Source organism: Centroberyx affinis, unplaced genomic scaffold (genome assembly GCF_046629955.1).
Source record: "Centroberyx affinis isolate AG114_WGS23_722 - 3 ecotype Tasmania unplaced genomic scaffold, CSIRO-AGI_Caff_v1 ptg002470l_1, whole genome shotgun sequence".
In the NCBI taxonomy this organism is placed as follows: Eukaryota; Metazoa; Chordata; class Actinopteri; order Beryciformes; family Berycidae; genus Centroberyx; species Centroberyx affinis.
This window is the reverse complement of record NW_027280703.1, coordinates 76,025-90,085: the sequence shown is the minus strand read 5'-3', so window position 1 is coordinate 90,085 and position 14,061 is coordinate 76,025. Positions and strand designations below refer to the sequence as shown.

At 43.7% G+C, this 14,061-nt stretch overlaps 1 protein-coding gene across 3 annotated transcripts in view; it reads right to left on the bottom strand.

Annotated features, from left to right (window-relative positions):
• Positions 1–256: 256 nt before the first annotated feature.
• Positions 257–14,061, bottom strand: part of LOC139656398 (glycophorin-C-like) — a 38,415-nt gene continuing 24,610 nt past the window's right edge. For 2 of the 3 annotated variants that reach the window (XM_071533957.1, XM_071533958.1), the window contains exons 3-5: positions 6,338–6,370; positions 4,027–4,071; positions 257–3,319 (exon numbers count right to left, since the gene is read on the bottom strand). In XM_071533957.1, the coding sequence (XP_071390058.1) occupies positions 3,123–3,319; positions 4,027–4,071; positions 6,338–6,370 (275 nt within the window). In that variant the 3' untranslated portion in view covers positions 257–3,122. The remainder of the gene's footprint in view (positions 3,320–4,026; positions 4,072–6,337; positions 6,371–14,061) is intronic. The other variant, XM_071533959.1, reaches the window with a different exon arrangement.

Below are 14,061 nucleotides of genomic sequence, written 5' to 3'. Positions count from 1 at the left end.
GAAGTTATTGCTGCTGTTGAAAATCATTTCCATTATACTGGTGATGCCAGAGAGAATGATTCATTCCCAGCTTTCAGAAGTTCCCTTTCCTTTTAAGAACAGAGATTTCCTTTTGAATCAGGCTGGAGTAAACAGATTCATAAGCTGTCACTTAACACGGAAGCAGCCAAGAAACCTTCACTGCATTCAGGGAAATCTTCTTTAGAGATAGACACATTTGAAACGTTTCCAGTGAGAGTTTCTGCCAAGTCGGGCTCATAGTATTTATTGATGAACAGAAGTACACACACACTCAAAGCACTAAGACGGACAACCGGTGGCTCTGCACACGCCGAATACCGAAGGCCTTTCACGGCTCGACAGATACAAGCGGTAAAGCCTCCTGAACCCGAGCGGCACTTTTCACTTATTAATACATTTATATATGTCATTTTCAAAAACTTGGAAATAGTGCTTGTTTGACTCGGAATGCCTTTTATTTGCTTTTAGTTGGATTTACCTCATGGGGATGAATAAAACATTTGAGCATCAAAATAATGCAGATCCATGAATATTTCACCGGCTCAGAAAACATTCACAGGAAACATTCGTAAAAAGGGTGAATTCTTACCATTTCAGTCCGGTTGTCCCTTGATGCGGGAGGGAAAAAAAAAGAAATAGTAGCAGCAGAAGAAGAAGGAGAAGAAGTTACTACTGCTACTGCTGAGACCAACTGGCCTCCCTCTGCTTCTGGAAGAAAAGCTCTGCCTCTGAAAGCCCTCCATTATACCATAAAAAAAACCCCCAACTAAAAACGGTGTACTTTGCAGAGAAAAAGATTCCGAAGTTCTAAACAAAGTTTGGGACCGAGGTCAATAACTCGAAGAGAGCACTGCCAGGAGTATTCTCCATTATCACAAAAGCCTGCAGTTGCTTTCAGAGTGAATTACAGAGAGAATTATCAAGTAGATGGAGCTGCATAATAATGGTTCGAGATGAAAGTGTGAGTGTCTAGCCCGATAGTTAGCCTATAATGGGACTGGGCAAGTGTGTGTGTGTGTGTGTGGTAAATAATGATATCACCATGTATATCTTGCAGTTATTTGCAGCGAGTTAATCACACCTGCCTGTGCAGCAGTTATTAAAGCAACTGGAGGATTTGCTCTTCTTAGACCCATCGCTATGTGAGCGAAAATGTCTCCCATGCATTTCAAATGTTTTTCTTTTTAAATCCCAGAATATAAGGAGTGTAAGGGAGCGTTCCAGGTCTTCATATTTACCAGTGGGTATTGATAGGAACAACAGGGGCTGGAGAAATAAAAATGAGATTTTTAGCTCGGGGGCTTATTTTCAGCGGCAATAAAATTAATGAAAGAACGAAAAAAAAAAAAAACCCTCAGCTTTTTCCATTTTGTTTTGCCCTGCTGAAAGAAACAAAATAATACCAACTGATCGCTGTTTCTCTTCTCAGTGAAGGTCGCTAGCCCTTAACTGGTATTTACTTTAGATGTGCTTTAATCTTTTTTCTCTACAAAGGCATTTTCAAATGGAGATACAGTGTTGAACAACTTAATTTCGGCTAATAAGTTCCTAGCCTTGACCGGAATCGCAACAGAACATCCTCAGAAACGTGCGCCTCGGGCTCCGTTGTATTATCTTCGCCGAGAGAGACCAATCCCAGCAAGGTCAGAGCGACGGGTCAAATCTAATCATCATTCCACACATACATCAGGAACACAAACCTTGTAACTCTTCTGAGCTGCAGTTTGAAGTCTTTTATTGATTTGCGATGAAGTTAAAGTGAGTCATTCCTTCAGGCAAACTGAGGATGCAGGAATTTGTATGTGTGGTGTTATGCGTTTGCTTGTGACTAACCATGAAGCGGAGCATGTGCAACCAATCCAATGCAAACAATCTCCATCTTAACAAGTCATTCAGTCTAATATTGAGTCCTATAATCCTCATTTTCTTCAAATAAGTGAAAAAATCTGAGAGAATCTGTGAGATCAGTTCACTTGTTTCCAATGCAAATCAACTTGTTTCAAGAATTCTCTAGAATCAAGTGTCATTTTCTTGATAGTAGTGCAGTGATCTGCCTTATTCTAAGATACTGATTCGAGAAAGTCCCTGAAACGAGTGAAGCTGCATTGGAAAAAAGTGAAATTATCTCAAGGAAATTAGGATTTTAGGACTCAATAATAGACTAAAAGACTTATTAAGATGGAGATTCTTTGCAGTGAACTACTCATGAGGAATGGCTTGATACTCCAACACACCCTGAACGCATCAGGGACTCTGGATTGTTTGCTTGTGTTTTTCCGGGCCTCTCTGTTTGTGTCTTCTCTCCTCATCTCTGTCTCAAGCTACCAAGGCTGCTGTGCATTCATCCTGAACTCCACCATTAGACCATTCATGCAATACACTGAAGCAATAAAACGCTGCGCGGGCCGAGCGGTGCGAGGTAAGATCACATGAAGACATCCATGCTTACACTTGACATCGCAGCGTCCCTCCGAAGTCACTGTGTTTCTTCCTTGTAAACATTTGGTTTCATTCGACCTGGGACACCAACTGGTGTTTGAGAAGCAAGTTTCTGCATTCTTTCACATTCTGCTTGAGTTGGGGATCGTTTCCCTGTATCCGATTTACATTTCTTTGCAAGAGTGCTGTTTCCATGGATTTCTTATTGGGCCTGCTTTCTCAGATCCTCGCTGACACGGGAGGCAGTGTAGCCACGGCAAATATAACTACATGACACAAAAGCTTGATACCATACAGTATTTTTTTTGCTTTGGATCATTCATCTGGCTGGCTTGTAATGCTATACTATATATGGTGTGGCATATCCAGTCTTAAACTACAACACAGAGAGAAACAGACACCAAGTGCCTATCATCTGCAGATGCTTCTGATGTTTCACCGGCAAATTGATGTCAGATCAGTCCCACTGAGTTCAAATGGGAAAAAGGCAAAGTAGGAGCAGATGCTCATTTGCTGAGAGGCATTCTTTCTATTGTTCACCAACAGCGTCCTCCAGCTTTCATCCTCCAATTCAAAAATCCACATTAAAAAAACAGACACATTAATTGGAAGACTCGTGTCCAGTGGAAACAGCGGTGGCGGCGGCGGCGGCTCACACGCTCTCAGATGAAGTACTCCTTCTTGCTCTCGTCCACGGCGTCCCGCAGGGCCGGGTCGCCGCGGAGCGCCGCGTCCGCTGTTTCGGCAAACTCCGTGCCCTTGGCCTCGTTGGTGTGGTAGGTGCCCTTGTGCCTGTACATGTAGCGGATCACGACGACCGCCAGACAGATAAGCACCAGGACGACGGCAGCGATGACAGCTGCAAATGGAGACAGATGAAGGTGTTAGAGCCAGAGCCCGGGCCTAGGGTGACATTTTACAATTCAAAAGTCTGAAGGCATTTCACATTGAAGCTACGCTCCATTACGCGTGACATACACATCTATAGAATGCTCCACATATCACCAGCAACTACAATATAATGTACTTACATTCCTATGAAATTATGGAGAATGTTGTACTTGGGCTGAACCAAATACATGGCTTTAGAAGTGAAGTGTTGTTATTTTTTTCCTAATCTATGATTTGAGGCATTCTGCTTTGGCTCCAAATCGCAACTTTTAAAGCTATTTTTCACCTCAAAATTCTTCATCGGTTTATTGTGGAAGGAAAATGTTCTCCACTGGCAGATGAAGAGCAAAGTGTTTGTGTAAATACATTTTTAAGGACTGTTGGGAGACACGGAGAATGTTCTGGACCATAAAAAAAGCATCAGCGGTCCTGCCTGTTGGTTGGCTAACTTCAGAATGGCTTTAAAAGGCTTTGTTCCAATACATTTAGCAGACAGCGCTGGTCCTCTCTAAGAAAGAGACAACTATGCTGCCTTCAGTTTTTATTGAACCATGGCTGATGTCTGCCTCTAGCATCAAGTCATTCTCTGTAGCAAAACACAAATGAGGCTTGCAGAGAGAAAAACCAGTGGGAATGTTTCGAATGGCCCAGACATAACTATGTATTTGAACTCACCTCCTAGAATGGCATCAAAGTAGTTGTCGTCCATGTCATAATCTGCTGCAGCGGGGAAAAAAAAAAAAAAAAAAATTATCAGAAGAACAACACATGAAAAGATTCCTGCCATAAATCTACTATAAATCTAGATTCATTTCCCCCAGACTTTGACTTTGTTATTTTAACAAATGTGAATTTTTCATCAGGGTTTGTTTTTTACAGACAGCCGTCTTCCCGGTGTGCGGGGAGAGCTTCTTTGTCTCCGTCACCGGGGGACAAAGCGCTCATTACGGAAAGTGATTAAAGGTAATCATGAATTATTGCGCAGGCAACATCTGCCCGCCTTGACTTGACTTTCTCTGAAGGACGGTCGGCCGCCTTTTTTCCCCCCGCGCTTTTTTTGTGAAACGCATTGCGAGATCTAAAACCGGGGGGCTTCGTCCCATAACGTGCATAGGCAGGCGTTGTTAATGGGGAACCCGATGTGTGCAATTAAAAGACGGGCTCATTAATGCCTAATCACCTGAAAACATCTAGGTGTTCGCCCACTCATTAAATTCTCATCGCGCTGCATTGTTTACGATGCGGACATGTTCCGTGCAATTAAAGCAGAATTACAGGACTTGCTCATTTGGGATAGAGATGGGGGGGGGGGGGGGGGGTTATTGCGGGTGCAGGTTATGGGAACCGGAGTGAGTGAATGAGCGATGCGATGGGACGGCGGTGTGGAATATCGCCGTGGGTGGGGGGTCTTTCAATAACACGGACCAAATTAAGAGTTTAATTTCAACGGAGCAAACGAGCACTGCTTTGCCGCCGCTGTGTGCATCCGGGTGGGGGGGGGGGCGTCCCGCGCCCGCTCACTCGGGGACGCTTACCGTCTCACGAAGCGCCGGAACTTCATTAGCGCTTTCCCGCTCCGAACGTGACTAGCTGTTTTTCGATGCGCGGCTCGGCAGACCTTTCGCCTCTCGATTCACCACACTGCCAACAGGCCGAGAGGGGATGGATCTCTTTTATCTTCGTTGAATAGATAACTCTGGCAAAATAATACCTTTCAGCGTGTCGTATTCACTCCCATTTATCAGATGGTGGGGGGGCAGTAGTCGATTTGTACACAAATTTCAGGGGGGATGGTGGGGTCTTATGGGGACAAACAATTTGATAGTGAGGAAGACAGCGTGGAGGGTGGGGGACCAGCTGTTTACCCTTTTGTTTATATTGTAACAGCACAAAGGTAATTCTATACTCAAAAGACATGCATGTTAGGGATGTGAGGTCAGATACTGCCATTGCCCTTAACCAAGGCTCTGGCCTCAGGATTGGAGTTGGTACCCGGGCGCTGCACTGTGGCTGCCCACTGCTCCTGAACAGTTAGGACGGGTCAGATGCAGAGGATCACAAGGTGAGCAGGAGCTCGTGGAGGTTTGATAACTATACATTTAAAGTTTAGATAAGATAAAATAGATAGCTACATATTCCTTCACTCCCCTTGCCATGCTAGGTAGCAATAGTTACAGTAATTTCAGTTACAAAGATAGATCATGTGAAAATTACAATATTTCTGTCAGTTTACTTTTATATTTCTGTCAGTATTTAGTTAAATTCAGTCTAGATTCTTCTTTCTCTACATTTTCACAACACAACCTGACAGCTCCGCTGCTCAGATTAGACTGTCTGTGCCTGTCACTTGATTGTGTTTGTTTAATGTGTCCCGGCTTCCCGGTTGGGTGGAGTTTTCCGTTTTTAAGCACTGTGATTGGCCCGAAGGTCCAAACACCGCCCGGCCAGCAAACTTTGCTGTTAAAACGAAATGAACCAGTTGTTTAAGCGTTCTGTTTATTTTTTCAGAACCGGAACGCGCGTTCCGTTGTCAAATTCACTTTCGGAAGGCCGTCCCGATGCGTTCCGGCCCAGTGACATATATTCTGCTTTTTTCCTCTGTGAAAAGATTTGTTGCTAGTCAAAAAAAAATCCAGATGCGCTATATTCTCTAAAATGATTAAATATCAATAAGTGGCTCACACATTTCTTGATTGAATGATATCTTGCCATAGAGAGGGATGAAAGGGGGGATAGCAGTTTTACAAAGGGGATGGTTTTTGACAACTGTTATTCCAAGGGGGATGGCATCCCCTCGCATCCCCCCTCAAATCGACTACTGTTGGGGGGAAGAAAAAACCAGAGCAGACAGAAGTGTCCTTAGCAGGGAGAAAATGCCTCAGCACAATTTCCTGAGCGTGAGATGAGCATCAGAATGCATCCCACGACACAGAATACAAAATCCCTCTTGGAGGTCATGAAAAACAGGGGAACAAAAATAACTTACCGACAGGGGTTGCTGTGGTTGTTTCACTGATACCTGTTGATAAATAGGATACAAGGATTAGTCACCCGGAGGAAAGAGAGAGAAATCATAGTACTTCAAGATAAAACATACTGTACTGTAGCTAAGCAACCAGGCGTATAACGACTGGGTGGGTGGGTGGGTGGGTGGGGATGATTCAGGAGGCCCCAAAAAGGCTTGATGAAAAGGCCTTTTCTGATGGTTCTGTGGTTTTGTACTGTTACATCTTATCAGAGCGCTCCAAACTCCCAGCAGCATCTTTAAATCATAGCTTAAAAAGCTTGTCTTGATAATTACTCGCTGTAAGTAATAATTGAATGCTTATAATGTTGAATAATCGCGTAATCGCAAATATGCAAAGCCACCTAATAAATGAATGTTTCTCCACACAAGACACAGAATTGATACTAGGATACTAATCTGTATGACCCTGATGAAGACCATTAGGTTGACATGCTTTGGTTATTTTTAATTGTCTTGCAGCCCATGTAATAAGGGCTTTTTATCTTCTTCTTTTTTTCCGCTTGAGCTAGACTGCCTTTGTTTTCTTTTTGGATCACTTTTGCTGTATGGAATTTTTTTTTTTCCCCAGCAAATGAAGGATTCAAAGTTTTCTAATATCAGTTTGATTCAACCCGTCCCTCCAAAGAGCACCTGTGTATTCATATCAGACAATTATGCAATTATCTGTCCTTGTAAGACACATAATTGCTTTGAGAGCGACAATGGTCTAGGACTGCATGTGCAATTTCAAACAGACAGTGAAGAAACTCACAGTAACCCCTGAAAAGAAAAAAAAAAAGAAGCTTTGCTCCAGGCTAGATTGATAATCATAGATGATGCAGCTCAATAGTTTAAGCTGCTGCTTCTGAGCTGGTAATATAACAGAGGAAGTGTTCCGGAAGTCTTCGTAATCCAGGCGAGAGGAGATTTCTGTGGTCTTTCCCTAATCAGGGCAGGAGTGAACGTAAGCGGGCAGAGAGCGCAAATCCCAAATAAATTTGCCAAGCAAACACGGGGGGCCTGTCTTGCCTGGAGGTGTCTCCTCATTAGCCTTGTTAGCGCGATCCCGCTCGCCACTACAGCGTGGAGAGGGGACATCTGCTTTGGCTCTGCTGGGGACGAGTAAGCCACTTCTAAGGGCAGATTCCTCTTCCCATCGGTGAACCCAGAGGGACCGACTGGCAGGCGGCGCAAAGGGCCTAGGAGGGGTTACAGTGGGCTATCGGATGCCACAGAGAATTAAGAGCGACATCTCTGACTCTCCCCCTCTTTTGGCTTTCGCACATTTCGCGGAGACATCGGCAGAATAGCTTGCCCCGGGAGCGCGATACACCGCTTTCATCGCATTCCCAGAAGTGCCGTTAATCTCGCCCAAAGCCGGCTCTGAAGCGGGGCTGGTAAGTGTCTCCCGGTAGGAAGGCTGTAGAAACTGGAAGCCAAATTAATTCCACCCTGTAGCACTGTGGCTGACACTGTGCTGATATGATATTCTCAGGAAATAAATATATGCAGAAGCCTGGCTGCAATTTAACTCTTGTGACTGTGTGACTAAATATGGTCCAAAATAGGGGGGGGGGGGGCATCCCACGGAAAATAAATAACACACATTACATGCGAGATTGGCTGCCGTCTTGCTTCCCGGCCTATCGTGCCATGCGGACAATCTAAACAAGAATGTTATCGCTTTGTGCAGATAGAGTTTGAGTTCTCGGGGAGTTTTTCCAGTGTTGCAGTGCTGCAGTTGGCCAGTCAATTTCTGGGCCCTCTCAGGACAGACTGGCATGAGTTGTGCATTTAATGGTGTTGTGATAAGTCTGGAGAGTTGAATGCGGCAGCTAGCAGCCATGACAAAAATACCCCTGAACTTGGCAGCTGGTGCTTCAGGCCGGCCATTCTGTCAAAGCACAATGATGTCTGCCATCAATAGCCATCACGTTGCTATCAGTCCATACTTGGTGTAAATGTTTGTTATTCTCTTTAATAGTATAGGCTAGTGGGGTCCTAAAGTTGTCGGCCCCCTGCTGAATCAATTTAATGGGAAATGACCGAGTGGGGTTTGGCATTGAGGGCATAATGTACTCAGTGGAGAGGGGACGAGCAAACAGCTTTAGTGAATTGGCCACTTTTGCAATTCCAAGTGCCAGACACAGAGCAGAACTTTTGCTTGGCAATGGTTTACGAAAATGGGAATAGCCTATAAATACTATCTTCAAAGCAGTTTTTCAAATCCCCAGTATTCCGTAAGCAGACTATTCAAATGATGGTTTGTGAATTTTAAAACTTCTCTTTATCTGTGGGGGGTGAGCAGCGCTTTCATTTCCCACCTGTCGTTGTCTGGTGACTGCGCCAGAGTTCCCATTTCCATCAACATGCGGCTCATCTGTGTGCCGTCTCGCATGTCTAACTGAGGGTGAAAATATCCACTAAATGCCTGGCTAACTCATCCCCTCCAACCACCACCACCACCACCACCACTTTCCACCCTTTGTCCCTTTGCTCTCTCTTTCCATCTCACCCTCTCGCTGGCTGTCTCTCTCTTTCCCCCTCTCTTCTCTCTCCCACCGTCTCTCTGTCGCTTTCTCTACTCTTCTTTTTGGTTCCCTACACAGGCATGGATGCTTGTCTTCTATTATTTAACACAACAGTCACTCATGCAGCTGCCTGAGTAAGGGGGGAAAAAAATGAAAACACCAAGTGGCATTTAAAATGAAATGCACACTGCTACACTGCTGGAGTTGTGGCAGGTGTGTGCTGGAGAGGTTCACTATGTTCAAATTGGATAATACTGCAGTTGCCAGCATACAGAGAGCTGATTCTGAACTTTGTCGTTTGTTGAAAAGTCCTGTCTGTGTTTATATGACCTAAGTGCTTAAATAATAACCATTTTACAGGCCAAGCAATCAGATTAGTTAGCCAACGGACTCAAGATGCCGCTGTTGAGTCTTGACTTTGCTTTACACCTGGAGTTCCACCCAAGGAGGTTTTATATTACCGGCCGCAGCGACCCGGGTTTGAATCCGGTCCGCGGTCATTTGCTGCATGTCCTCCCCTCCCTCTCTCTACCTTCCTGTCTCTCTCTCATACTGTCTCTATCTATAAAGCATAAAATGCCTAAAATAAATCTTAAAAAATATATATATATATATATTACCGGTCCCACTGTGGCACTGCTGTTTTCCCAGTAGCAAAACGTGATGAGATGCCAGGTGGCAGAAAGCGGCTGGTCAGATTCCAATTCTGACATGATACTTCAACAGTGCCATCTTGAGTGTGTGACGCTGATCTAATTAGTAAAAGATGTGTTCCAGCAGTGCTGATAAATCCAGTAAAGTACAGGGAGCCCATGTCGACGTCATTTACGTCAACCGTAGGGCCGACTTTACCCTGTTTCAGTGTATGGGAGGTTACTTCATAGAAAACATCTAAAAAGCATGTGGCTTTGATTTTGAAATATGTTGTAGGCTAGTAAGCATCAACACATCTCACTTGGCTTAATTTCACAAAAATCAATTCATTATTTACATGAATGACAAAATTAGTTACCGAACTACACTACCTTTTAGCCTAGCCACACTAGCTTTTGTTCCATCTCCTGCAAAGGGAACAAGCTACGATAGCTAGCTACCTAGCTACAGCTTCATAGGCTACTGTGACAAAATGTAAACAGTTACTATCAGGAGCCTGAACTCATACGATTGAAGTCCCAAATTGCATCTCACAAAGTGAAAACCTAGCCATGAGCGACAACCTACTCCCTACTCAGGAGGATCAGCCCCGCTAGCAACAGTTGGTACATTCTCTGTTGTATCAGAAGCTGAATCCAAATGTCCGGACTTCACCGCACTTGCAGACTCGCGGACTTTGCGGGCGCGTTCCCGGGAAGTCTGCGAGTGCTGAGGGCTGTCTAAATCCACAATTCATCCAGTCCAGAAGGGGCCTCAAGTGGACTTTCTGCAGACTTCCAGAGAGTCCGCTTGGGGTGCAGACTTCACCAGACTTCACTGATTTAATTACCCACAATTCATTGCAATACGGCCGTGACGGTGTAGTTTTCCCAATTGCCGAACAGAAAAACAAAAAGGACTTATGAATGTGTAAAACAATGACTTTATTAAAACGTTACTTGAATCATGTAGGCCAGAAATAATATTCAACCACATCATGACACGAGCGATCTCGACCACGATCGTGGCAGCGATCACTGTGGACATGATTGTAGTTGTCGCTACACTGTTGCTTTGAACGTTTCCACAGCAACGAGTGAAACAGCCTTGAGTCCTGTCTATCAGCGGCTTGTATAGCCTCGTAGTCTCGCGCCCTCACAGACTTGACGTGATGACATCGAACACGTCACGGTGCGTACGACTGAAGTCCGCGAGGGCTCAGTCCACAAGACCGGAGGGTGGACATTTGGATTCAGCGAGAGACGGTTTAGAAACAAGTCATTTCCTGTATCTGTGTCATGTGGGTTTGGCCACTGCCCCGCCCCTTTAGGAGACTAGTGGCAGGTCCTGAGTCCATTCACTCCAATGGGAGAAGTGAACATGAGCACAGATTATGACCGATTCTTTCGCCCCATAGTCACCGAAGTAAATATTGGACCCATTATTCCACAAGCCACATATCTTCCGAACATTCTGACACTAAAATGGCCTTTTTCAGACAGACAAATCAGGAGAAAATTAACTTTGTTCGAGACCTGTCTCTGTCTCAGCAACACACTCTCGCGAGATCTCGAAACATCATCCTATATCCCATCAGTCGATTTCACTGCAGTGCTGCCGACGTCGCTTTCCAACTGGATAAACAGAAATTTAAAGGGACTTATACGTGAAACCATGAATTAAAAGTTAAAACATCATGCAACGCATCCATCCACACAACGTTCACTACACTTCCAAACGAGGTGGGGGGATGGGGGGGGGGAGGTGACCACGCCCACTTAGGAGACAGGAAGTTTATACCATTTCATACCATTGGCGCAACGTGTAATGCGTCATCTTGTGTGTTTAGAGCATCTTTGGTTGTAGTTCTCCATTGTTGCAAACAAAGTCTTTGCTGTAACTTTTTTCTACACCCTAAAATAACAGAAAGGTGCAGATCGTCTAAAGGCTTCTACTACGTTGTGTGCAAAGACGTGAATCTAACCCCATTCATTGCTTTGTTTAGTTGCAGAAGACAGACTACTTTTTGGTCAATGGAAAAGCGCGTTAGCCACTTAGCCACTAGTCAACCATCGAGAGGCTTCGGCCTACGTTTCCATTTGAGCTCCCTGTGGCTAACCCTGCTTTACTGGTCACTGTGCTAACTCTTGCATGGCATGGTAGGGAGCTAGTGACTGATCTTTCTTGCTTTCTCTTGTTTTTTAATCTATGTATGCATATAACTTTGGAGAACTTTTTAGACAGTAACTTACACGTGCGTTGGTAACTTGTATAAAAGCCATAATACGCTTGATGGTATTCTATATTGTTATTATGGCTACTTTGGTGATGCTGATGGTACTCATCTGTGCCTGTTACATACTGCATCACCATTATACCCATAATTATAGAAAATAACGCCCTCTCGAGTGTTATTGCTATAATAAACAATGAACTTTCTTTACAGTATAAAACTGTGACTGTAGAGAGCATTAAGAGAGTAAATATAAACTGTTTTGATCCTTGGTGGGGTGTTTTAATAGAGCTCCTCTTATCTGCCTTTTTTCATTCCCTCAATATCTCTGCTTCTGCTCTATTTGACTTTATGACTTAAAAAAAAAACAAAAAAAAAAACTTTGATTTATTATTCATAAGAATGTGTCTCTCTGCACCCTGCAGGTACTAAAAAAAATCACTTTGACTCCATCATTCATCTTCCTTGTCATTTCACATTGGGACCAAAACATATTTTTTATGGATGCCTCACAATAAAGGCACTACAAGAGTAAGGCCATTAATAAAAGTCATTTTTAAATGGACTATTCAATAAGGGGGCATTCCATGGTCCACCCAAGAAGAAAACACATTTGACTGAACCTCTGTGCAGTGCAGCTTTGTACTCAGTTTTATTTAAAGAACTGCTAAGCTTGGTTTCCTGAGACCCTGTAACATTAAAAGATAGGGCAGGCTGTCAGCACAGCATAAGGCTTAAAGATGCAATAAGGACGAGTTCGCACCAGCATGTTTGGTGCAATTTACTCAAACTCTGCAACATTTGCTCCTTTAGTTTGGTTCGTTTGCACAGGAGACAACAAACCAAATCTGATAGCCTGCAGTTCCTTGTGCTTGGGTAGCGTTAACTGGTATGAACACTAGAGAAGGTCAATTATAGCAAAGAGCACATTCAAGTCCATCATGCTTAGTTAAAGTTACAGTGACTGGAATCAGATGTGTTTTCAGCATGGTGATATATCACCTTTTCACTAGACGTTGCAGTGGGATCTCTGCTCTAATTAGGTTGCTTACTCGTCTCAAGTTTGTTATTTGTGTCAACGGGCTACCGCTCGATAGAAGTCATGGGTTACTTACGGCCCCTTTAAAAACTGAATTTTGTCAGTATACAGCAATATTGTTAATGACACTTATATTGGACCACATCAATAAAAATGTCTGCTTCCTATGAGCAGACCAGGGCATCCTTGCCTCGAGCAAATATTCCTCACACACGCGCTGACCTCAGAATCACCTTATGAGTAGGAGAGACAGAGGAAAGTGGCTGAGGGAGGTATTTCTCCAGCCCAGGGAGTCATACAGACAGCGCCGAGTTCATTAGCTAAATACTGATCCCTAATGGATTCATTACATGCATTCCCCATATTAGTCATTTCTGCAATCTATGCAGTGTTGCGCTCAAGGATAGGCGGGAGTGAAGCATTAAGAATCAGTAAGCAAACGAGTCTTCGGAGAACTCTTTTGCCATACATGTTGCATGAGGGTACAGTGGGCTCGCCGCCAAAGCTGCAGTGATGTTGACGTTACATCAGCAGTGATGCAGGTTGATCATCATCTCTGCAGAGGTTAATGAAACTAAATGATTGCCTGAGGGATGCTGAATGGCTTCAGATTTTAATAAAGTCCTCTTTCTCCTCCCCCCGCCCTCTCTTTCTCTCTCTCTCTCACTTTCTTGCAATCTGGAAATGGCCTGCCAGGCATAACTAATCAACCCATTTTAATGAGCTACACTCTTCTGCTATTTCAGACACTGATGATCAGGAAGGGCAATATTGTAATCTCCTCAACAGCAATATATTCTTTGATGGAATGCAAGAGATTCCTATCAAAGTCATAATGCTAGCTAGGGCAATTTGGCAGTATGATAACATTTCTATGAATAAAAATAATGAATAATGACCCCTGTGCAAAGCATAGAGCAGACATTCCTTCCATGATTATTTAGCTCAGCTGGCTAAGCAAAACACGTGCCACTGAATGATGGCAAGCCAATTATTTTCAGTTGTTTGAGCATCCATTGACTTCTGCTTAACATCTGGTTAAGATATCAGATGTTGTCTTTGTAAATTAAATGAAATCATTATCAATTAAGTGTTTTGTTTATTTTACTTCAAACTGAATGCACAGTGGTTATAAAATTGAGTTTTAGAGCATGGCAGTAACAGTGGCAGTAACATATGCCAACAAATTACATATGTCATGTTTCATGTCATGTTATCTCATGCTATTTTATGTTATGCTATATGTCATGTCATGTCATGTCATGTC